The following is a 25257-nucleotide window of genomic DNA, read 5'->3' on the forward strand; positions in this document are numbered from 1 at the left end:
ACAGGTGTGTTCACCTTCAGGTTGCTCTGGGAGCATCTGGTTGGTAATTCTGGGGTTTTTACTCAAGCCTGAAAATCCCCTTTTGAATTCCTAGCAACTGGAAACTGTAGAAATGTGTTTCCAACTTAGAATGAGTAACATTGAATTGTTTTGTTACAGGGTTCCAAAAAAAAAAACCAAAACCAACCATTGTGGAACTTATCTGAATCTTCAGTAGAAGAATTGGGCTGGTTTTGTATTTCCTGTGTGAGGGCAAGCTGGAGATGGTACCTGCTCAGTGATTCTGTGGAGGACAGAGGAGGGACCTGCATTTTTCTCCTCATGGCTCTCATTCTTCATTCCATTTTCCCCACTGAAGCAGCATTTCCCTCATGAAACCTTCTGGATTTTTTTTCGTAACCATAAATTGCAAAATACAGGAAATTCTCTTTTCTCTCTGCCCTCACTTTGTTGAACAAGGTGATTCCACTCTTTCAAGCTCTCAGTATTTTACCAACACATGGCATTGGAGACATCCTTGGGTTTTGGGAGACAAGGGAAGAGCCACTCATTTTTGGAGCACTGAGCACTTCTCTTGCCCTTCTCAATGTCTGCAGGGACTCAGAGCAAGATCTCTGCATCAGGTGGTGGGTGGTGCTTCAGAACAAAGTCAGGGAGTTCCATTTTCTTAATTGGTTCTGATGATTCAGCCAGGAACATGAATCACCCTGGACAGGGAGCTGGATGTTTCCAGGGTAGTAAGAGCCAAGTCATTTTAGTTTGCCCCAGAGGCTAAATTGATGTACAGATCCAGTTCAATTAATTTTTTTTTTTCTTCACACTCTCAACTGTTCATTGTTCTTGTTCTGACAGTTTTATTTACTGGGACCCTAAAAAGTCTGTCAGCACTGACTGCCTGGGCATCCTGTCAGAGCCCAGAGGCAGCACCTCCTCACCACATGCTCTGTGTAAAAATGTCTGGCCGGGCTGTTGGCTTTTTGATTTACTTAAATTAGAAGAGGTTTCTGGTGTCCTCTGAAGGCTGCTTAGTCCCAAATATGAGTTCTGAGCTTAGTGGCTTTTCAGGGAGAGATTTCTCAGCATGTCAGAGGTTCTGTCTGGGTTGGTTTGTGTCCATTGGGGCAAACCTGGGCAAGGTGCCTCAGAAATAAAACTTTTTTTAATCATCTTGATGGTTAAAATTTTCAGGAGGAATTTCTGCATGGAAAGGGTGCTCAGGCCTTGGCAGGGGCTGCCCAGGGAGCTTTGGAGTGCCCATGCCTGGAGGTGTCCAAGGAAGGGCTGGAGGTGGCACTCAGTGCTCTGGGCTGGGGACAAGGTGGGCATCGGGCACAGGGTGGAACTCAAGTCTTGGAGGTCTTTTCCAACCTTAACAATTCTTTGATGAAAAACTTCATTTTTTTAAATTTTCTGGTGTTCATTTCAGTAGGAAAGCTTTCTTTGTGTTGGACACACTCACTGTTGGAGCTTGTGTTTCTTGTTTGTCCTGTTGGTGGTTGAACTGTGCGGGAAAGTTTGCTGCAGGATTTCTTGTTTTGTTTTGAACATCTAAAATTTCTGCTGGGGTGGAGATGTTCACTTGGTCCTGTGCAGCTCTGAGGGTGGGGGGCCCTGGCACAGATTCCAGGCTGCCCCAGGATCCCTGGAAGAGTCCAAGGCCAGGTTGGACAGGGCTTGGAGCAACCTGGGATAGTGGGAGGTGTCCCCTTTTCCTTCATTAATTATTCGGGTTCTTTGTAATTTCTGATGTTGTTTCATAGGATTTTTTTAAGAAATGAAGTGAGGCAAAGTTTGGGGGTTTTGCCTCAGTTCTCCCTATTCAAAGCTTTGTTTGACCTGTTGTTCTTGGGTTAGTTAAAATTCAGGGCCTGGTTTTTTTTTCAAGTGAGGTGGAGAGTTTAGTTGAGCCTTCCACTGCACCCTTCCGAATGTGAGTGCGTGCTCTGGAGATTAAAATGCTCTATTAGGGGACTGATTAAAACATAACATTAAATTGTGTAGCATAATTTTAGCTCCAAGTTTAGATTAATTAAAAGTTAAATTGCTTATAACACCTTCCACTCTGATACTTCAGTGCCTTCCCATATGATCAGATAGAACTGAAGAGTTCGAACACTCAACACACTTTTACATGAACAATGAGAATTAAATGGTCAGATTTGGGTATTGCTCCACTAGGATTACAGGAGGCACTGGTTATGAGAAATATCTTCATGTTTTACCCTGGAAGTTAATTTAAAGCAGAAAGAAGCATCCAGAATGAAGAATTTTAAGGAATTCTGATGTCTTAACCAGTAAAATCATGGGTAGATGGAGTTTTAGAGACTCACAATTCACAAGTCACTTTAATACTGCATTGTCTGTCTTACCTGCCAGTAAGCTCAAAGTTCAAGTCCAAATTTTAAAATTTCAGATCCTAGAGACTATTAGAGGCATTATTAAATAGTTTAAGGTGCTGAGTGATGTTGAAAATGAACACTGTGAGGGATTGTACAGTGAATTTTGCTGGGGCCAAGGTGTGTTTGTGTCTAAAAGGTGGCGCATATGCAGTCACGGCTACACTGAACATGTTTTCCTGACTTGTGCTTTATTCTCATTTATTTGGGGCCTTATTTCATCTCCTTAAAGACTTTGGGTGAAATCCTGATGGATCTGGAGCTTTGTGTCAGGTGGTTTTTCCAATTCTGGCCTTTATTGCAATAATTCAATCTGCAGGGAGGAGGACCCTGTCCCTTGTGGCTCTTGCTTCAGTATCATTAATTTTACCATAATTAATCTGTTTACTGAAGTTTGTCCCTCTCATGCCCTGATTTTGTTCCTCCTTAGAATATGCAGCTGGCAAGCTGTTCTCCAGATTTATCACATGTGCTTCAAATGGTCTGAGGAACAAAATGAAGACATTTTTCCTTAAATGCCTGACTGTCCTTGATGCCTGGGGCTTTGCAGCAGACAGCCCTGAGTGGAAATGGATGAGGAGCTTTTCCTCTGGTTCTGCTCTGGCTTTCAGCAAATTTCCATTTTCTTACCCTTCAGGTAGGAAATGGGTTGTATCCTACTATGAGGTGGAAAAGAGCAGCAGAACCAGAGAAGATGGTGCTGAAAAGCATTTGAGGATGGTTTTTTTTTTTTTAGCTGCTCAAGTGTTCCAATTACTGTATTTTGGTTTTTGTTTTTTGGAAACAAGCCTGCTCACAGAAATGCTGGAATTCTCAAGTGCTGCTGCTCCTCTTTGTCCCTAGGGAAGAAACTGCTTTTGTATTGCAAACTTAGTGAAGTGGAAATTTATGAGCAGCCTGATTTATGCCCTTCTGTTGGGGAGGAGGGATTCAAATAACTGGGAGCCCCTGGATATAGAAACACTTGTTTTGTTTCTTCTGTGTGTGGTGTGATGGCTGTGAAATGATCCCCCAAACATCCAGGGGGACCTGGACCAGCTCCAGAAGGGACCCTTGGGAATCTCGTGGGGTTTAACCAGGCCAGGTGCTGGTGCTGCACCCGCATCAGGGCAACTCCTGGCATCAATCCAGGGGATGAGCAGCTGGAGCAGCCCTGGAGAAGGACCTGGGGGTGCTGTGGGCGAGAGCTGGGACCCAGAACCCCCCCGTGCCCTGGGCTGAGCCCCCAGCGTGGGCAGCAGGGGAGGGGGGATTCTGCCCCTGTGCCCCTGTGCTCAGGTGAGACCCCACCTGCAGAGCTGCCCCAGCCCTGGGGCCCAGCACAGGGAGGGCCTGGAGCTGCTGGAGAGAGGCCAGAGGAGGCTCCAGGATGAGCAGGGGGATGGAGCAGCTCTGCTGGGAGGAAAGGCTGGGAGAGCTGGGATTGTTCAGCCTGGAGAGGAGAAGCTTTGGGGTGACCTCATTGTGACCTTCCAGGGCCTGAAGGAGCTACAGGAGATCTGGAGAGAGATTCTTACAAGGGATGGAGTGCCAGGACACAGGGAATGGCTTCCCAGTGCCAGAGGGCAGGGCTGGATGGGATTTTGGGAAGGAATTGTTCCCTGGGAGGGTGGGCAGGCCCTGGCACAGGGTGCCCAGAGCAGCTGGGGCTGCCCCTGGATCCCTGGCAGTGCCCAAGGCCGGGCTGGACACTGGGGCTTGGAGCAGCCTGGGACAGTGGAAGGTGTCCCTGCCTATGGCAGGGGGTGGCACTGGGTGGGCTTTGAGGTCCCTTCCAACCCAGACCATTCCATGAATTTATGGTATTTGGGATGTTCATGCTCCTCAAGGCAGATCTCTGCCCCTCTGGCAGCTGTGTCCACGTGCCCAGCAGCAAAGAGGCAATGAAGGCACCGCTAATTCCATGACCCTTGCTCCTTGAGAGCTCTGTAATCCAGGAAAAGCATCTTCCTGCCACTACTTTGCTCATCCTTAAAAATGAAATAATCTTCAATTATTAAACATTATTAGATTGCTCTTGCTGATTAATTTATTAACCAGCAGTATCAATCATGCTGTTTTGCTGGCTGTTATCTATTGAATTAGAAACCAGTTTGTAACAAACAGTAATGCTTCTTACTCCTGACGTAACAGACGTTTCCTTTACTGGTGCCATAAATTCCCTTCTGCTGTTCCTTTAGGAAGTGTGGCCTGACAGTAATTAAGCAGTAATTGGTGTACAAAGGCAGGAGCCATTCCCAGTAGCTAAGTACTGTTAGAAAATAATTTCATTTATCCGATGGTATTTCAGCAGTTCTAACCAATTCTGGGTTTATTATGTGCCATATGTCTGCCCAGCAGGACTTGGGATTTGGTTTAGCAAATACAGTTGTTGTGCTTTATTGAATGCTGATTTTAAGAGCACCTTTTTCTGCTCACCAGGGTATATAAATATTTTTCTTTCCCTCATGTGAATGTTGCTCTCTCACCCAATCTTCTGCTTGGGTTTTGATTCATCAGCTCTTGTTAAAGTGAAGCCATGATGATTTTTTGCCTTTTCTTTTATACCTTTTTTACAACTTCTGTATTCTTAGTGCTTTTTGCCTACATTCTTGGACTTGTTTGTTCAGCTGGGAGACTCAACATTTTAGAAGCTTCGTAGCTCAGTATCAGTGTGCCCCAGACCCCACGGTCCTCTCCAGAACACATGCTGTAAGCTGAGATAGAACCATCCAGGGGAAGGTTCCTTGGGGAGGGGGGGCTCACTTGAGCCTCTCATTGGGGAATCTTTGATAGATCTGCTAATTAGTAACACCTATAATATTATACCCGATCTTTTGGGGTGGGCATTGTGGTGTGCATTAAGGTGCATTCGACCTGGACATGTGCACCTAAGGATCCTTAAAATAAATTCCAAGGTAAAATCCCTTTTTCCTTTCTAACCATGTATGACTGTTGATTTTGAGACCAGGAAAAGGCATCAAAAGCACAGGATTTTTGAGGAAGGGGAGAGCTGTAGTCACTTGATTTTTGTGCCTTAAGGGTGAGTTGTGGTCAGAACTCAGACCTGAGGAGTAACAGCGATGGCAGAGCTCAGCTGAGTGTGGTTTTAGAGGTGTCTTAACTCCCTGGCCCCAGCTTGGCACAAAAGTGAGTTACAACCAGCTGCTTCTGCAGATCCATGGACAAACCTGACACAATATTTTGGGTTTCCTTTATTTTTTTAATGCTTTCTGCCTCTTTTTTTTTCCTTTTTTTTTTTTTTTTTTTTAGTCTTGATGACATTTGCACACAACCCTGACCATGTGCTTCCCCTACATGGAGAACCCAGGGGTTCTGCTCTTCTTTGGGAGCACAGGTGTTGAAAGGACTCCTCTGTGGGAAGACAAAAGATTTGTGTTGCCTGAGGAATATCCTGATAGCCTTTAAATGTTAAAAGCTGATTTTAAAAATCTCTTTCTATCCAAAAAACCTTTGCTCTTGTTGCATCCTAGTGATGAATGAGCCTGATAGAGAGATTTAGCTGTTGGAACTATTAGACACGGACATAATCCATTGTGGCTGGTTTGTCCTCAGTATTCCTGCTGGGATTGATGTCCCCTCCTGGTGGGGAGATGAGGAGAGCAGTGCTTTTCCCATCTCTGAAAGGTGTAGGGCATTGTCTGTGCTGCTGGAAGAGGAGAGAAAATGCAGGAATTTCAGAGAGGTGAAGTCGTGGAAGAGATGAACCTGAAGCAGTGATAGTGGAGTGTTGAGAGTTTCTCTTTTTCTTACACATTCAGACTGCATTAAAAGACTTCTCGATTTCTCCACAGAAACACAGGAGGTGGAAAAACATTTTGTTTGTTTTTCCTGGGAATTAGTCCCGCGCTTTCCCCCATTGTTAAGGTTTCTTGAAATCCAGGGGAAATTCAGCAGAGATTTAATTGCAGACGTGTAAATAATTCCTCTCTGAAGAATAACTAAGTAATTCCAGGACTCTCAGCCTGGAAAAGGAAGGACAGAACAAGGATGTGATGGAGCTGTGTAGTGACTGAAGGGGAAGGGGAGCAAGGATGGATAATTGCCACATCTCCAATGCAAGCACTGGGCTATCAACACATGAAATAAGTTGTTACTGATTGTTTCCTGTTAATTCCTTTTTTTTTTATTTTTTCAACTTGATTTTGTGGTCCTAATAATCTGTTTGGATACCTAAGCAGCCATAGGTTTGTCCTGACTGATGACCTTTTGTGGAAAAAAAGATTTCATGGTCACTTTAATTCTTCAAAGGTGGCTCTCTTCCCCCCTTCTTGCACTCTCTTCCCTCCCTTTTTCTTTTCCATTTTGCTGTTACTGGTTGTACAGCTGGTATGAAAACTTCTCTGACAGACGTTAGAACAAGGACATTGCTGCCTGTCCTATTGTAGGATCAGTAGTAGGGTGTGGAAATGACTCTAAAACCTGAGAGTTTTCTGCCTCTGTCCCTATTCTTATTTCCAACACGAATGACGTCAACAATTTTTTGGAAGTAGAGCCAAAATTTTGCTGTATTTCAATTCTTTTTTCAAATGTAAGAGGCTCTTATCTGTAGAAGAAAAATTTGTAGTAGCCAATCGATTCTAAATCTGTAATTTTTTTGCCTCCTCTGAAGCAAGAATTAAGTTTGAGTTGGTTTTTGGAGATCCCACCTTCTGTTTTGCAATTCAGCCATTTGTTAGGCTTTTTAAAATGGTGAAGAGAATTTAGTTGTAATACTGAATTTATGGTCAGATTGGCTGTTTAATTAACTTTAGACAAAACTTTCATGTGAAATAGGAATGGGCTTGGTGTCCTGCCACAAACCCAAATTACTCTGTGTTTTGGGACACTCCGAATTGAATTTTAGCAATGTTATGCTGAATTATGCCATGGAATGAGGGGATGTGGCAGTGTAAGATGATTTTTGAACAGCAGTGGCACAAGTGATTGGAATGATGAGTGTGGAGGTATTTATGCGAAGTTTTTTTGCATAATGAGAAGGGAGTGAGTTATTGGGGGAGAGGTAGCAATGATCCAGCTCATCAAGGCTGTGCTCAGGAGAATGATTTCATTAAATACTCCAGCAGATCAGTAAATCCTTCATCTGCCTTTTGCAGAGCAGTCAGAGAGTTGATGTTCTTCTGGGAGGAATTTACCTCCTGTTTCTTGTCTCCTCCCTCCACCCTGACATTTTGCTAAATCAATTTATTGCCTGGCAGAGCCTGCAAACAAAGCCTCCCAAGGCAGGAAAGACCCCATCCACTTAGAGACCTTTTCTGTTAATACCCTAAAAACGCCATCACTGATCCTTGGGTTGGAGAGCAGCCTGTACCCTCCAAGCTCCCTGGGCTTCCCTGCCCTGCTATTCCCTTTACTTTAACAAGGATTTTCTGTGCTCTGCTTCCCATTTTTCCCATCAATCCACTGACCTGACTTGGACTTGGTGCCAGGTCTCCCTGACTTTGGGTTCTCTGGGATCAGAGGCCTTTTGTGTTGGTGATCTCAAAGAGGGGAAATCATCCCTTAATGAACACCCACTTCTATGGAATTCAGCTTGGGGAAAGGGAGGATTGGATATTAATTGATTCCAGTTCATACAAGTGGGACGAGGATTTGGTGTTATGGTGAAAAAGGGAGGGAAGATGTGATGAATTCAGCAAATAGTGTTGGGAGACTTTGGTGCTCTTCAAATACTTTGGATTATCCAGCAGAGTTTTAATTCTCAGAATTTTGTACTCCATAAATATTCTTGGAGAGTGATCCTGATCATCCCTTACATGAGCCCAAATCTGAATTTGAAGTGACTGAAAACCTGGTGTCCCTGCCCATGGCAGGGGTTTGGAATGAGATGTCAAAGACCTTTCCCAACCCATTGTGCGATTTTATAATTCCTTAAAGAAAGCAAGATATCAACCCCAAAATCCAGACTCTTGGAGCACTGCTTCCTCCTTTCAGGAATTTAGAAGGAGATTTCATTAATTTAGAAGGATAATTGTTAATGTGAGTTGAAAAGAAATCTGGGGCCGACACTAAGAAATAGAGCAGTTGGGTCATTTGGTGTTCCTAATGAATTTGAAAATTCCGTATCTTGTTAAACTTCCAATTTAGAGCAGAGCTGGCAAAATATCCTGAGCAGAATACTTTTATTCAAGTATTGATTAGCATTTTTGGCTGATATTTCCCATGCTGGACTGCCTGCTCTTCAGCAGACTTTGAGGAATATTTATGGTTGGGAAGGAACTTGGGACAAAAAAGGACAAACATTTAAATATGTCTTTTAAAAAGCAGTTCAAGCTCAAATTGGTTTTTTTAAAGCCATTCCAATGACACTGAAAGGGGAGCACAGTTCCAAAGAGCAGCTGGGTGACATCGATGCGTTTCCTGGTTTTCCAGTATAAAATGGTGGGGTTTGGGATGAGCGTTACTTTACCACCACCTATAGAAGGCTTCAGATGTCTTGTGATTAAAAGTCATAAGTGTGGTGAAAGTTGCAGTGCTCAGTTGGGCAAAGGCCTTTCCCTGGGAGCGTTTGTTCAAAACAAGACTTATATCGAAGGGCACGAAACAGAAAAGCCAGGATTTTATTCCTAAAAGGGGACTTGAGCACAGAAACCCAACATCCACTTCCATAACTTCCCTGAGATTTTCCTGGCAGGACATCTGCTGAGCCAGATTTTGCAGTCTGCCTGCATCAGATGTGTTTGCAGCCACGTGGGGTGTTTATGATTGCAGGCTAAGTGGTACCTAAAGATGTAGATTTGCATTTCTGCCTCTCTTCGTTTGTTCTAGAAAGGTGTAAACGATGATTAAAGCATCAGGAGAATGGTTCATGCATAAAAGATTTGAGGAGGAGCTCAGCAGAACTTGGAAAACGCTTCAGTTCTGAGGGTGGAGAAGCTCTTTGTGAGGATGTCTCCAGAGATTAATTTCAGTACAAGGATTGTGTGGTTTAGAGCCATGATTGAGGTCTCTTGTGCGGAGGTGATTTATGGCCACCTTGTTACCAGGAGGTGGAAGTTGTTCCAGGGTAAATCTGGGGGTAGTTTGAAGAGTTGCTGCCCTCCCATCCCAGTAGGTGTCCAGTCTAAGTGGCCTCTGAGGAGCTTTAGCCAAAGCTGGGTTCTCGTGACCTTTTTTCACTTTTTTTCAAAGCACTTCTCTCATTCTGTCTTTGCTTTCTTCCTTTCTCCCCGTGACCTTTCAAAGTGGGGTGGCAGAAACCAAAATCCTGGCATGTGGTGCTCTAGGTTTTAAAAAAATCTGCTCCTACCAAGTTTAAAACCATCTTATTCCCTCAAGATGCAATTAATGAGAAAGCACTGAAAATTTAAACTTCAGAATCAGGGCAGGGCCGTTCAGCAGCACAGATGTCATTACTGTGATGTTCTCCACTTCATTGTGCCACCTCAGACTGTGTCCTCGGGTGAAGTGGCACTGCTTCTGTCTGGATCCTGTTTTGGATAATTTCCCAAAGGCCTCTCCTACAGATTTTGCCTTGATTTTGATGGCTTCCCTCCAAGGCCAAACATCTTATTGCTGTTGGGATATATGTCTTGGAAGAGATTTTTTTCTCAGTTTTCCCCCTTGGGGAGGAATGCCTCACATCAGCTGTGTGAATCAGGAGCCAGCTCCAGGAAAAAGCTCCTTTCACTGCAGTAACATATCCTAGAATTCCCGAGGCTGGAAAAGCCCTCCCAGCCCACGGAGTCCAACCAGTGCCCGATGCCCACCTTGTCCCCAGCCCAGAGCACTGAGTGCCACCTCCAGCCCTTCCTTGGACACCTCCAGGCATGGGCACTCCAAAGCTCCCTGGGCAGCCCCTGCCAAGGCCTGAGCACCCTTTCCATGCAGAAATTCCTGCTGCTGTCCAAGCTGAGCCTCCCCTGGCCCAGCCTGAGGCCGTTTCCCTTTGTCCTGTCCCTGTTCCCTGGCAGCAGAGCCCGACCCCCCCGGCTGCCCCCTCCTGTCAGGGACTTGTGCAGAGCCACAAGGTCCCTCCTGGGATGTGTTGTCACTTTTGGAACCAGGGCACTGTTGAAAGAGCAGGATTTAAGCCCAAGTTTCCCAAAAGCTGACTGCCTTAAGCTCAGGTGTAGAACATTCCCTCTTCTCTGTTGTGTGCTGAGGACCAAAGTGATGGAAAAATCGTAACATTCAGATTAGATGAAGTAAATTTCTTAGTCCAGGCAGTTTCTTTAGCTTGGAAGAAGTGTGGAGAAGTGTGAGGAAACTCACACTTCGTTTATGGGCTTTTATATGCTTTACTCAATTTTTACCACACACCTGGGGGGACAAATCAAACATATCAATTAGCGACTGAATGAAGCCATTCATCTGTTCTGCTCGGCAGATATTCCTCTGATTCACTGCGTGTTTGGAGACAGGAAATGTGTCCCTGACCCCTGGACCTGAGGTGAGGTGCACAGCACTGCCTGGGGATTCCCCCTTGGCTCCTGCAGGCGGTTTGCAAAAGCCCTGAAGCATGGAATGTCCTTGGTTTAATCTGCATAATTACATCTATTGTTGTTTGGAGAGGTGACAACTGGGAGTAGAGTGTTTTCTCGGTTCTGATGACTTCCTGAACAAGCCCGAGTGTTTAGCTGGTGTGAGAAAGATTTCTTTGTGTGTATTCTTGCTTTTATTCCTGTCTGTATTCCTCTAGGACAGAAATATTACAGTGTCATGGGAAAAAATTGTTGCTACAGCACCTTTGCTGATCAAGATTTCAGTTGATGTCTGTCATGTCTCTTTCTTGCATTAAGTAATCCTTGGGAATCTTCCTTGTCCATGGTTTAAACTGCCAGTGGGCAGGGATAGATGGGATATTGGGAAGGAATTGTTCCCTGGGAAGGTGAGGAGGCCCTGACACAGAGAAGCTGTGGCTGTCCCATCCCTGGAAGTGTCCAAGACGGGGTTGGATGGGACTTGGAGCAACCTGGGATAGTGGAAGGTGGGTTTTAACATTCCTTCCAGTCCAAACCAGTCTGATTTTCTGAGGTAGGCATGGATTTTTTGGGCTTTTTGTTGTGTTTGACAGAGGAGTGCAAGGTGTCGTTCCCCCCCCCCCCCCCCCCCCCGTGTCCTTCCTGAGCCCTTGTCCTTCTCTGGTGTCTCTTTTTTGCAATGATGGCAGCAAACCCATTGTTTAATGCTCCAGGGGTTTCCTATTGTCCTGTATAATGTCATTCCAATTTAGGCCCTCTTCCTCTCCCTCCTAATGCTCCCCAGCATTTTGTTTACTGCAGCTCGATCCCCACAGCCGCTCCCTGTGCCGCCTCCTCTGAGGGGGAAATATCTGAAAAGCTGACAAATTCCCAATCCCTCTCTGCATACATGAATATCTTACTTGTCCCAACGTGCCTTTTTCTCCAAATGAAGATTCCTTTCCCAAGCTGCCCAGGTACTAAATGCATTTAGATCCTCACAGAGCTGCTGACAATGCTCTGTTTGTAGCCAGGGTTGAACTCTGGAGCTGGCAGACTTTCACCTGGCACTTAATTCCACGCTCTGACACCCTCCCCTCCTCACCCAGCTGTAGTAAAGTGCGTGGGCCAGCTCATCTGGCCTCATAGCTCGTCGTTTTCTATTGTTTTTACAACTGAATTGCATTAAAATGGTGTTTCCCACACTTCAGCCTTTTATTTTGGACAGCCAACCTCACACCCCATGGGGCTTTCCTCTCTCTCCCACCTCTCTTTACACATTTTAGGACAAAAGCCACAAAGATTGAGGGAAGAGATTCAGAGTACCCCTGATCCCAGGCCTGCTGCCATCCCATGGAATACAAGCCTGGGTTGAAAGGTATCTCCTCTGATGCTGAACGAAAACTAATTTTATCTTCTCATTTTATCTTTAGAACAAACATTTCTTGTCATTCTATTGTTGTGTTCTTGCTGCCAGGGTCTTTTTTGTCCCTCCCCATCCTGGCAGGCTCAGGACACTGTGGCCAAAGCCCCAGGAGGGGACACATCCCTTCATTGGGCACTGGTTACCCGTAGTTACCTCTCTGCTGCAAACCACAGGAATGCCTCTTCCCCTTTCTTCAAAGGAGCTGTCTCAGGATTGTGTCCAGAACTCCACCCTCCCTCCTGCAGGAGTAATCATGGCTTCCATGTCTGTTCTCCTTTCCCTGACTTGAGCAGTGAGCAGGAATCCGTGCTGGGTGTCACCAATTCCCAGCAGCTGCTGTTTGGTGACATTAACAGTCACGCTGGTATCTCTCAGGTTCACCCCTGTGCTTCTGAGGTGGTAAAATCCCTTCTTGAAGCATTGTGGACAGAGCCGCGTCCAAGATGGATTGGCCTTGCTCGCTCTTCCATGGAAAAGGAAAGCCATGGCCCAGCTGCCCATCATGAACTTGGGCTTCTGTGTTTTCCTCCCACCCAAGTGTCTCAGGCACCCTCTGCTCTGTGCTCTTGTCTGACTTTGAGGGATTTCTGTCCTATGGTCTCTGCTGCTGAACCTTGGGCCAGCTTACATTGCTGCAGGTAAAAAAGGTCTCTTCCCTCATTTCTGAAGCTTGGTTTATTATCACAGAGTGGTAATAAACTTCAGGTAAACCCGAGTGGTTTGGGTTGGAAGGGACCTCAAAGCCCATCCAGTGCCACCCCTGCCATGGGCAGGGACACCTCCCACTGTCCTAGGCTGCTCCAAGCCCCAATGTCCAGCCTGGCCTTGGGCACTGCCAGGGATCCAGGGGCAGCCCCAGCTGCTCTGGGCACCCTGTGCCAGGGCCTGCCCACCCTCCCAGGGAACAATTCCTTCCAAATATCCCATGTAGCCCTGCCCTCCTTCAGTTTAAAGCCATTCTGCCTCATCCTGGCGCTCCAGGCCCTTATCCAAGCTCCTTCTCCAGCCTCAGAGGTTCACCTCTGATGCCTGAACTTGTGATAATGCCCTGGCAGGAATGTGGTGCCTCCTTCATGTGCCGTGGGGAGGTCACTGAGTGTCCACCCTGTGCTGGCTGCTTCTAGCCTATTCAACTTCACCAGCTCAACCTAATGTCTTCTAAACACCAGGGTTTTTAATGGAATTCATGGAAATGTCAGCTCAGTGCCAATGAAAATATCAAGCAAGATGATGAAAAGTGAGTGAAAGAGGGGGAGAATGTTATCAGGAGCCTGTGAATGTGTACGGGCTGTCCATTCCTTGAGCGATCTCTGCATCTCTGAGTGCATTTCCTTGTTTGCTTTTGTCCTTTCTCCCACATCTGGCCTCAGCCAGAGACAAACTTGTGACCTTGTGTGGGTGTAAGGGTGCTGTTCATTTAAAGCCTGTCAGAAAACAATGGTGTTTTTTTCCTTTATGAGATGTTACAGGAAATTGGTGAAACAATCTTAGTTACTTTGACAGCTTTTGAAATTTGAGAATAGCCCTCTTTTCCAACATTCCTCTGAGTGATGTGTTATTGCTGGGTTGTTAAAGCTCTGCTTTTGGTGGTATTCCTGGATTTCCTTCAGGGATCTTATTGTTACCTGGATATCTTAATAGTTTCTTAAATATAAACATTCGTAAACCCATTTTGGCTGATCTTCTTCTAGAAATAACCACCAACACAGGCCCTATGAGCAAAGGATCTAAATAAACAATGAGATGTTTCATGTCCAACAGAGCTGCTTGACCCATTCTAAGGGATGTGCTGCATTCAAACTCAGGAAATGTGCTGGAGTCATTCGAAGTGTAGGATTGAGGTTCTTGTTGTGCATCACTTCCTCGTGGCTGTTCCCTCCACCTCAGATTTGCTGGTGATGATGTGGAACTATCTCTATTGTACAATGCTGGGGTGAGGTGCAGAGCTTTTCCCTAGATTTCCCTGTTTCTTATCCCAATCCTGGGCTGATTCCCCAGCATGGACAGCAGGGGAGGGAGGGATTCTGCCCCTGTGCTCAGGTGAGACCCCACCTGCAGAGCTGCCCCAGCCCTGGGGCCCAGCACAGGGAGGTCCTGGAGTTGCTGGAGAGAGTCCAGAGGAGGCTCCAGGATGAGCAGAGGGATGGAGCAGCTCTGCTGGGAGGAAAGGCTGGGAGAGCTCGAGGTGTTCACCTGGAGAGGAGAAGTTTTGGGGTGACCTCATTGTGGCCTTGCAGTGCCTGAAGGAGCTGACAGGAAACATGGAGAGAGATTTTAGACAAGGGCCTGGAGGTCCAGGACAAGGGGGAATGGCTTCCCACTGCCAGAGGGGAAATTTAGGTGAGATATGAGGAAGAAATTCCTCCTAGGAGGGTGGGCAGGCCCTGGCACAGGGTGCCCAGAGCAGCTGTGGCTGCCCCTGGATCCCTGGCAGTGTCCATGGCCAGGCTGGACATTGGGGCTTGGAGCAGCCTGGGACAGTGGAAGGTGTCCCTGCCCGGGGCAGGGGTGGCACTGGGTGGGCTTTAAGGCCCTGTCCAACCCAAACCAGTCTGGGATTCACACACAGGACTGAGTTGAACAAGAGGTGAATTTTGTGGGCTGAGTTGGCTCAGCTCAGCAGGGCCTGAACAGGAAGGAACAGTTGTCCCTGCCCATGGATGGAGGGATGGATGAGAGGATCTCCAAGGTCCCTGCCAACCCAAACCATTTCTACACCAGTAATCCTTGGCAGCTGTAGCCTACCTCCAGCCTGCAAGCAGTTCCCTGTGGCAGCCAGAAACCATCTGAAAATCCCTGTGCTTGCACTTCTCCCAAAGTCATCTCTGTTGTTTTCCTGTCTCCACAATGAATTGTAAGATCCCACCTTTATCTCTCTTCTGTTCCTCAGAAACCATTTCTTGCTGGATATTTGACCAAGGAGATGCTTGAGCAGATCAAAACCCACGCGTGGGTGTTTAAATCCATCCCCAGCAGCTCTGGTAGGTGCTCAGTGCCAGCTGTCCCTGGATGAGTGCCCGGTGCCCATCCGGGTGCCCCAGCACGTGGGCACAGCCCACATTCCCCCGACTCTGAGCATGTGAATCACCCACACATCCAGCAGAACAAAAAAGGCTGGAAATGCCACATCCATCCCTGCATTCAGCAGTGGGCAGAAGCACTTTGGAGAGTCTGGAAGGGTGGAAGAGGAGGAATTGCTTGGGAGATGTGGAGGCCTAATGTCTTGGAATAGCCAGCCTGGCTGGATGAGAGTGCTGGGTGTTCTGTGTTTTAAGGAAAGCAGGAATATAGAAAATGAAGGGAGTGAAATGCTGAGTTGTTGAGGGTTGATGATGCAGCACTGAGGTGTGAGGATATCTGGAGAAGCAGAGGTTCAGGAGATGGATTTACGCGATTGCCAGAGGGCTGAGAAGCAGCTGGAGGGATGAGGAGATTCAGAAAGTGGAGTGGTTAAATGGAGATGGATAAATCATGGAATCGTAGAACAGTTTGGGTTGGTTAAAGCCCATCTTATCCCACCCCCTGCCATGGGCAGGGACACCTCCCACTACCCCAGGCTGCTCCAAGCCCCAGTGTCCAGCCTGGCCTTGGACACTGCCAGGGATCCAGGGGCAGCCCCAGCTGCTCTGGGGCAGTGAAGAGAGGGAAGTGATTCCAGACTTTTAAAAATGTCAAGACGTGAGTAAAGACTTCACTGCCTCCTTTCCCTCCTGGCCAACAAGCTCAGAAATCAGTCCAAGCATAATCAAAACATGTACTCACCTCAGTCATGCTCAGTGCTTATTAAGAAGCAACAAGAGGGATTTTTAAGGGTAAGATTCCCCTAAAATACTGGGAAGGAAAATCATGGAGTGGAGGAGAGAGAGTGCTTGAGGCTTGAGAGGTATGGTGCCAGACCTGGGAAAACTTGGAGAGCAGAGCGGCACAGGAGGGTTGGGAGAGGCTGTTGAGGAATGAGGGGGACACAAAGGTTTGATGTGCAGAACTGACGGGGAAGGCGAGGCTGCCTTGAGGTCTGGGGTGCTGTTGGATGGGAGCAGGAGGAAAATGAAGGTCAGCCTTAAGGAGCAGAGGCAGAAAGGAGGTGCTGAACAGCAGGGATATGCTTACGATAATGAAAGCTGGCTTGGGGCTCCATTCACAGACTCCAATCCAGCTGTCCAGGCTGAGGAAGCTTCCCAAGAAAACTGGTGAGGTGTGAGAGGGGTCTAAATGTAGCAGGCTGGGTATCTGAGGTTGTTTGTGTTGAAGGCTCCTTGTGCACATGGCTCAGGGGTTAAATAAATAATCCGTGATTTGAGTGCAGAATGTGGTCACTGATAACGTACCCAGGACCTGATAATGATGAAACTTTAATTTCCTGTTCTTTTCTAGAAGAGAAAGCTGAATTCCTGTGAAATGGTTTAATTTTCCATGGGCTCTGCTGAGGAGCCTGGTCCCTGTGGCAAAAGCCACAAGGAGAGTGTCCCTGGATTGCAGGGGGTTAACACCAGGTGCCAAAAGGAATATTTGGGATTTACTGGCAGTGTCCCAAGGCAGGCTGGCTCCTGTACAATAATGGGATGTGCATTTGTTTTTTAGGGGACTTTTGAATCCTGCTGTAGATTGTGGCAGCTCTCTGGTGTAACCAGCCTTACTATTTGGCATCTGGCCTACCTTCCAAAGCCAGCCCTAACTTCTTGCCCAGTGATATCCAGAACCACAATCTTCAGCTGGTTTTGGGGGCGGCTGGATGAAATCTCTCCTCGGGGGGGTGTGCACATGTTAATTCTGACATGTCATGCACGGAGCTACTCAAACACAGCTCCTGTCACTGCTCCAGAGTGTATTTAACACTACTCCTGGTGTAGCGACTACAGGCCGGCAGAAAGGCTCATTTTCTAGAAAAGCGACAAGTTTAATGTCTTTATTTTTACAAGAATTTAAATAAAAATCCTCTCAGAGAAGGGAGGAGGTAGCATAGAAATTCTACTTGAGAAAATGTCCTTTTCTTCAGTAAAAGGAATCCACTTCAATGGGCTTAAACTGAATTAATCTGGGACGTGTTGGTTGCCCCGGTTTAGTTTGGGGAGTTTCCATTTCTGTAACACCAGCCAGGTTTTCAGCCATACGATGTGGAGACAGGTCCTGGTGTCCTGCAAGGAGCACTCAGAGGGGTTCCTGACAAAACATCTCCTGGTGTCAGAGAGATTTTACTCCTTGGATTCTCTCCTCTGAGTTATGTAATCCCAGGGAAGGATCCTCAGAGAGAAGCTGCTCTGGCAAGGGAGAAATGGAGAGCTTTTTGGGATGGAATCCAATACCTGTCGTGCCGTAAAAGCAATGAAACTGATCTTTGGGCTTTTATGCCGCATTATATTTTCATTATTAACACTTTAATGTGTAACTTTAGCTCTGTGTGCATATTTTGGGAAGATAAAGGTTATTGAAGAACTCACTGAGCCACTCCTGCCTGATATGGATTGGGTTTCTTTTAATCTTTTTGTGTTAATGTTAATTTTCAGCTGGAGTCTCCTGGCTCTGATGTCAGGTTTAGGATATCTTTGCTCTCTCCGCTTTCTGGAGGCACCATCTGCACAGCAGGAGTTTCAAATGAACAGTGCCCCAGCCACGCAACTTCTTTTGTGACTCAAAACCTCCTGTGAAAACAGTATTTTATAGGTGAAGTCCACACAGAGGAGTTGGAAACAAGGATAAATAAATTCATAATGCGTGAAAAAATGGGTTTGTTGGCAGGAGTGAATGCTGAAGAGCTGCAATCCTGTTAATCCATCCAGTAGCTGCATTACTTGTTAAAAAGACAGGAAATAAATCATTGCTAGCGATGGAAGCAGGAAACAAAAGTGCTTTTCTCTCCCTCAGTTCTCCCGTAAAGCTCTTATCTAGTTTTGTGAGTTTTCTCCATGCAAACTTTCCATCTACTTATCCACTTTCTTTGTTCAGTGGGAACCAGCAGCACTAAATGGCTTTAATCCTTTAAATCATCATTTATAGGGTGTTCTGCTGGCAGGAGGGTGGAAAGAGTACCCTTGGGGTGTCTGGGACGTGTCCCTGCCCATGGCAGGGGTTGGAATGAGATGAGGTTTAAGGTCCCTTCCAAGTCAAACCTTTCTGGGATTCTCTGGCTACCACTGGTACATAGAGGTGGAAAACAAAGAGCTTTATAATTGATGGAATGCAAGAAAACAGCAGGTTGGGGGGTAGGGGGGGCAAAATATTGAGATAAACTTAGGGATTTCTGCATTGAAGTAAAAACAGCTCATTAATTAAACTTTTACATTGCATCCTTCCCAGCCAGGCCCAGGGGCAGCTGTGGTGTTCTCACTGACGTTTGAAATTACTTTCTTGAGCTCTGTTACTGAGGCTTGACTTTGGCTTTGCAGTGGCATCTCATCGACTCCTAGAGAGTCATTTCTGCAAGGAAGGCACAGAAAATACCAGGCTTAAAGAGAGGGGCAAGGAAGGGAAGAAAGCCAGTAGTCCGTAGAAGAATGTGGGCAAGCAGGAATATTTGAAGATGAATTATTTGAATGTAGATGCAGAGGAAATGCTGAGGAATTTCAAGCTACAGGTGAAATTTTACTTCAGATCCTCATATAAATTGTCATCGTGGTTTTTTCTTGTTCTTGTGTCTTTGCTTTCTAAAAATGCTGCCTCCAAGTAAGGCTAAAAACTCAAGAGCTTGATAACACAAGGACAAGGGACAGGAATGCAGCATCAGTATTCCTCTTTTCTAATGCATTCATTTGTGTAGAAACAGATCCAGCAGCTGGGAAAAGGGAATTGAGGGGGGAGCAGGTTTGATCTTGAAATGCGATCTTAAAAATCTTCACGTTCCTGAAAGGTCTTATCCAAGGAGAGGAGAGTGATAAAATCCAACTCAACTGTGCTAGTCTTGGAGCATGAGAGCACTTTAATAGGATTGAACAAATCCAAGAATCCATAGGCTGAAATACTCATGTGTTAATTGCTCAAGAAGTGTCAGTGAAATAAAACCTGGAGTCGTGTTTGGATTTTTGGAAGGCCCAGAACTGGAGAAAGGGCTGGATTTGCACTCTAAATTATTCACTGTAGCACCAGCACAGCCAAATACTTGCTTATGCTTGAATAATTCTTCAGGAAAGCATTTAAGCAGATATTTGACTTCTGCAAACAGAGTTAGTCACACTTGCAGCTGAATCAGAGCCAGAACTGGCTTTCACTCAAAGGTGAAGTCTTCTTTCCCTGGCTTTTCTTCTTGTTGGAGGGGCTGTGAGATGGGATCAGGGACTTGGGCATGGGAGGAAGGCTGTGGGCTGATCTTCACCCTTCCAGGATGTCCTGAGCTACCAGAGGTGATCCCTGAGCTCCTGAGCTGGAATTAGGGTTTGGTTTTGTGCTTTAGCCCCAGCTGAGGCTGTTCTCCAGCCCAGCAGATGTGCTCTGGATGTGCCCCACCAGTGAGAGGGGCTCAGGGCCTGGGCATGGGAGGGGGGCTGTGAGCTGATCTTCACCCTTCCAGGATGTCCCAAACTGCCAGAGGTGATCCCTGAGCTCCTGAGCCAGAATTGCTGCAATTAAAGTTTCTTTTTCTGGTTAAGCCCCAGGTTGAGAGTGTTTTCCAGCAGATGTGCCCCACCAGTGAGAGGGGCTCAGGGCCCTGGGCATGGGATGGAGCTCGTGGGGTGAGATTCATCTTTCCAGGATGTCCTGGGCTATCAGAGGTGATCCTGAGCTCCTGAGCTGGAATTAGGGTTTGGTTTTACAAAACCAAACCCTAATTAGGGTTTTGTAGGGTTTTTTAAGCCTCAGGTGAGGGTGTCTTCCAGCAGATGAGCTCTGGATATGCACCCTCAGTGAGAGGGGCTCAGGACCTGCTAATCAGAAGTAACCCCCCTGAGATATTCCATGGAATTAATGGGTATGAATTCCATACCAAGTGAGGTGACTGGAGTGTTGAACAGCATTGTGGAGCAGAACAGAGCTTGGGGTTCTCCAGGGTGTGTCTGTTCTGTGGTTAAATAATCTTTTAGGAGCCTTTTTCCTCCTGCTGGCACTTCAACAGAATTGTTTGGGTGACAAAAATCAAACGCTTGGGACACAGAGTTTGTAATGAACTGTAGCTTTAACTAAGCCAGGAACACTGTCAGGCTCTAAAGCAAGTTCACCTCCTTTTTGGCTTCTGTAAGAGGCTTTTCCTGCTGTTTTCCTGGCATTTCTGATTTATTATGGCACCAGCTCTCCAGAATAAGCATTGAATGAGCATTCTATATCCCTATTTTATGTCTACAGTCTTTAAGAGAGTTCAGCTGATCAGTAATAATGATGAACCTTATAAAAAACCAGTCCACTGTAATTTTTTTGCTGTGTTAAAGCACTTCAGTTGCATCAACCTTTAAAAAATAAATACTTTGAAAGATTTATCATGACTGTAGGGTGCAAAGCGCATCCCTGCTTTGTGTCACTTGTGCTGCTTGAAGGAGTTCAAGCCGGTTGTGTAAATAATAGCACAGATGTAAATGGGGATTTAATCCCTTTTTAAATGCTGAGCTACTCACCCAGCCACAGCAACTTCTCAGGAGCCATTGTTTTTGACAAATAAATAGCAAATATTTGTTTATGTGTCTAATGAATTAATAATGCATGCTTAGTGATTTCTGTTTCAGTCTGACAGGGCTTCAAACCCACTGCAGGAGCAGAAGGTGCAAAGTGTGTGCCTCCAGGTTGTTTCCAGGTTTGCTCCTCGTGGAGAACGCTCAGAGTGGTTGTTGCTGGTTTGGGTGGTGTGGGCACTTCCACAGTCCGTGTTTCCTATGGAATTGGGTGTGGATGGGGTAGCTCTGGTGTGAGGGAGCCAATGGCTCTGGCTTGTGGCAAACCTGGCCCAAAATTTAGGCTCCGGGGAGAGCTCAGAGCCCCTTGCAGGGCCTAAAGGGGCTCCAGGAGAGCTGCAGAGGGACTGGGGACAAGGCATGGAGGGACAGGACACAGGGAATGGCTTCCCAGTGCCAGAGGGCAGGGCTGGATGGGAGATTGGGAAGGAATTGTTCCCTGGGAGGGTGGGCAGGCCCTGGCACAGGGTGCCCAGGGAATGGTTATTTATTTTGACCAAGGCAGTGTTTCCCCCCCCTCCAGCTTCGAATGAATGCAAAATTTTACATCCTGTAATAGCACCTGGTCTAAAAGTAAATTAATTATTGGAATTTACTATCATATTATTGTCCCTCTAAATATATTCAAAGTGCTTGGATGTCATAACTTTTTTTTTTTTAATTTACATTTATCCTCTCTTAAAATTTAAAATTAGAATATATTTCAGGAAAATACTGAGTCTTGCAGACATTTTGTATGTTTTTACTTTACAGATCTTCCTTCTCTTAACAATTCACAGTTGTTCCTTGCCCTGTCTGGAGTTCAATCTTATTTCTTACAGACTGTCAACCTTTTGGTACTTCGTGGTGAATTGGGATTTGTTCTGAGCTATTTCCGAGTTAGCAGAATCATTTGAACTTAATATTCTCATTTTCTGGGCTTTAGACTGGCTTTTTGGGGTTTTTATTTGTTTGGTTGTTTTTTGTTGTTTGTTTTTTTCTGTTTGTTTTTTTCTTTTTTTTTTTTGTAGTTTCTTTGGTTTTTGTGTTTTCTTTTGGGTTTTGTTTTGTTCTTTTCGGTGTTTTTTGGTTTTGGGCGGGTTTTGTTTGTTTTTTGTTGTTGCCATGTTTTGGGGTTTTTTTTTTGTTTTGTTTGGGTTTTTTTTTTCCTGGTACACGTGGAAGCAAAAACCAGGATTTTTCTTCTGTTGTATTCCAGTTGCATAGAGAGCTGCTTATTCTGGGAGCCAGCAGCATTGCCATCCTTGTGGTTTAACTTGACATTTCATCAAAATCAAAAATAAATCTGTCAAGATTCCGTCCTAAAAATCTCTCAGGAGCAGACTCCGCTCAAGGGTGTCAGCTGAGCTCTGAATAACTTTCTAAAATAGAACATCGTGATTGGAGAGCTGGATTTATTTTGTTTCTCAAGGTTGTAAAATCAAATATCAGTGGCCTCTGAAAGTGGGCGCGAGCCCTTCTTTTTAGGTCTGATAACACCTAAAATCTGTATTTGGACGGGATTTTCCTTAGACTGACCTGAAGACACCAAGAGTCTCCTGAACTTCTGTTTTCTGGGATGTGAGGTGTAAAAGGTTGGAAGCAATGTCACCTAATGGAATAACACTGCTTCAAGTGCAAAAGCAGCTGAGCCCAGTTCCTTCAGGAACTTTTGTTAACAGGGGAGGAGATAGTGGTGAAATACTGAGAAGTTCCCATCCCCAAAATTCCCAGGAGGTTTGATAATGATGATGAATTGGAATCCACTTGGGTAATGTGGAGACAGCCTTGATTTCCAAGTAGTCAGCAGGAATACATCGTGGCAAAAGTCATTTGGGGGGGTTTTTTTGAAGGTGCTGTTGCAAATTCCAGAGTGACTTTGGAAAGGGCTAAGTGGAAGTTTGGATGACGATAACCAAATGAGCATTTTGGGAAGGAGAAGGGAGGGAAAAGGCCCTTTTGAGCAATTCTGGTCTCCTTGCACACAGGAATAATAGTTCCTTTGGGAGGAGTCTGGAATTCTCCTTTGAGCTGTCTCCAACTTCCTGTTTTGCCACAAATTCTCACTTGAGCTGTCAGGGTTGCCCCCTCCTCTCTGAGGTTGCTCTCTACAATTCCCTGAAAGGAGCTGATAGTGAGGAGAGGGGAGCTGGGTCTCTTCTCCCAGGGTCCAGGTGAGAGGATGAGAGGAAACAGCCTCACCTTGTGCTGGGGGAGGTTTGAGTCGGATACCAGGGAGAAGTTCTTCATGGAAAGGGTTGTAAAGCCCTGGAAGGGGCTGCCTGGGGCAGGGGTGGAGTCTCCAACCTCGGAAGCGTTCAAGACACATGTGGATGTGGCACTTGAGGACACGGGGTTGTGGTGACCATGGTGGTGCTGGTTGGATTTAATGACCTTCACGGTCTCTTCTAACCTTAAGAGTTCTGTGACTCCACAATTCCCTGTTGGAATTTGGACAGAAAGAGCTGTAGAAGGGCGAGGGAAGAGAAGGAGGAGAGAGAAGAAGGAGGGTGCTTTGTATGGCTTGAATTCCTGCATTCTGTGACCTGGAGCTGCTCTGCCAAGACAAACGTTGGTCTCAAATCTGAAGAGATCTGTGCTGGTGCTTCACTTGTTTGATGGACAATATTAAAGTTCTTCCTGGAACTGCTGCCTGGTGCAGCCTGCACTGACCCCCTGCTGCTGCACAGGGTGGGAAGAGTCCGACCTGAGCACAGGAGGAGCTTGGAAAAGCCTCTCCCTGTCCTTAACCCCTGGATGAGAAGTGGAGCAGCAATGGGTGCAGCGTAGAATTTGAAATGGTTTTGCTGCTGCCCTTTATTTTTCCAGAATGTCGGTATTAAAATCCTGATAAAGTCACCGGCACCCCATGGCTTTTACAAAGGGAAAAGGAGCTGTGCTGGCTCAGAGGGAGCCCCAGAAATCACAGGAGAGAATCATTAAATTTGGGAAAAACCTCTGATGGTCTGTAGATCCCACCCGTGTGAGCTGTCGTGGAAGCAAACGAAATCTATTTATATGTGATATATATGGTCGACCACCTAGGAACTTGAAACTTGAGTGAATATGGGCCACTCAGTCTGGTTTATTACATTTCCCTGCTTGCTTTCCTCATCCTGTGGAAAAAACCCCAGGTTTCCCTCCAAAACTCCAACTCCAAACGATTGTTTTGCAAGATGGTTTGACTTTTAATAAATACAGCTAATTATTTTAATATAAGAATTTGATTTATATTGTTGGAAGTCTTTCTTCATTCTGTGCGCCTGGCACTGTATTTATCCCAATCTTTGTAAATTTGAAAGAATATTTTTAAGTAATTCAGCTCTGGGCTGCACAATTGTGCTAATTCTTTTTATTTGGACCATGAACCAGAGCTTTTGGTGACTTTCTAATGTTCCACACTCCAGATATGTTCTGGAGTTCAGCCAGACTTGTCTTGGGGATTTTGGTGGGGTTTGTTTGTTTGTTTGGGTGTTTTTTGTTTGTTTTGGGAGTTTGGGGGAAGGAAGGGAGAAGGTTGTGGATTTTTGGTTTTGGGTTTTTGTTTTTGTTGGTTTGTTGGTTGTGGTTTTGGGGTTTTTTGGGTCTTTATTGGTTTTTTTTTTTTTTTTTTTTTTTTAGTTTTAGTTTTTAATTTTACTTTGTTGGTTGTGGGGGGTTTTTTTTGAGCTGGTAGTGGTGTTTTTCCCATTTTCCTGGCCAGAACCCAACAGCCCATGTCCTTAAAGAATGCCATCCTCAGGGATCACCCCCATTTTTCCTGGGCAATACCTTTGAATCCTGGGTCCCTCCAGCCTTTCGCAGTGAGCCCTCATTTTAATTGGTGCAATTTCTCTGCTACAGTTGCTTCTCCAAAGTGCTTGAAAGCAGGAAGGGTAACATAAATACTTTATTGCAGGGAAATTATGGAAATCAGACCTGATTTAAGCCAGAACCTTGCATTTTCTTGACTTGGAGGGCTGTGCATGCACAGTTCTTGAGATAACGAGTACACACATCTTGACTGATGCTAATGGGAGTTCTCCTTCCTTATTTTATTTATTTTCATGGCTGAACAATGCTGTGATCTTAGAGGCTGCAGATCCCCTATGTAGTTACCTGTGAAATCATTTGTAGTGGCTCACCTTTTTGCAGGTTGAGTAATAAATGTATTAAATCTCTTTTCCAGCTCTGCCTTGAGTGAAGTTTGACAGAAAATGGTCCAGCAGCTTTGTCTCTGGAAATGGTTCACAGTGGGGACAGCACTCGCTGCTGTCCTGGCACGGGCTCTGGCCCAGAATGATGAAGGTAAGGGTTTTCCTGATGGGGTGGAGCTGTGGGAGGGTTGGGATGCCTCTGGAATTTCATCGGAATGCTTTTTTTCCCCCCCAGAATTACTACTTGAAAGAGTAGTTTGGTAGGAAAAGAGGTTACCAGAAAGAAAGGGCTTGGGTGTGTTCTGTGTTTCATGGCTTCAGCATCTA

At 45.8% G+C, this 25257-nt stretch overlaps 1 protein-coding gene across 13 annotated transcripts in view; it reads left to right on the forward strand.

Moving 5' to 3' along the window:
* Nucleotides 1-25257, forward strand: part of PCDH15 (protocadherin related 15) — a 711356-nt gene that overhangs the window by 379912 nt on the left and 306187 nt on the right. For 12 of the 13 annotated variants that reach the window (XM_048310467.1, XM_048310468.1, XM_048310469.1 and 9 more), the window contains one exon: nucleotides 24963-25081. In XM_048310467.1, coding sequence (XP_048166424.1) covers nucleotides 24991-25081 — 91 coding nt within the window. In that variant the 5' untranslated portion in view covers nucleotides 24963-24990. Of the gene's footprint in view, nucleotides 1-10725; nucleotides 10789-24962; nucleotides 25082-25257 lie in introns of those variants that run through there. The other variant, XM_048310475.1, reaches the window with a different exon arrangement.

The sequence above is a fragment of the Corvus hawaiiensis genome, chromosome 8, assembly GCF_020740725.1.
Source record: "Corvus hawaiiensis isolate bCorHaw1 chromosome 8, bCorHaw1.pri.cur, whole genome shotgun sequence".
NCBI classification, from domain to species: domain Eukaryota; kingdom Metazoa; phylum Chordata; class Aves; order Passeriformes; family Corvidae; genus Corvus; species Corvus hawaiiensis.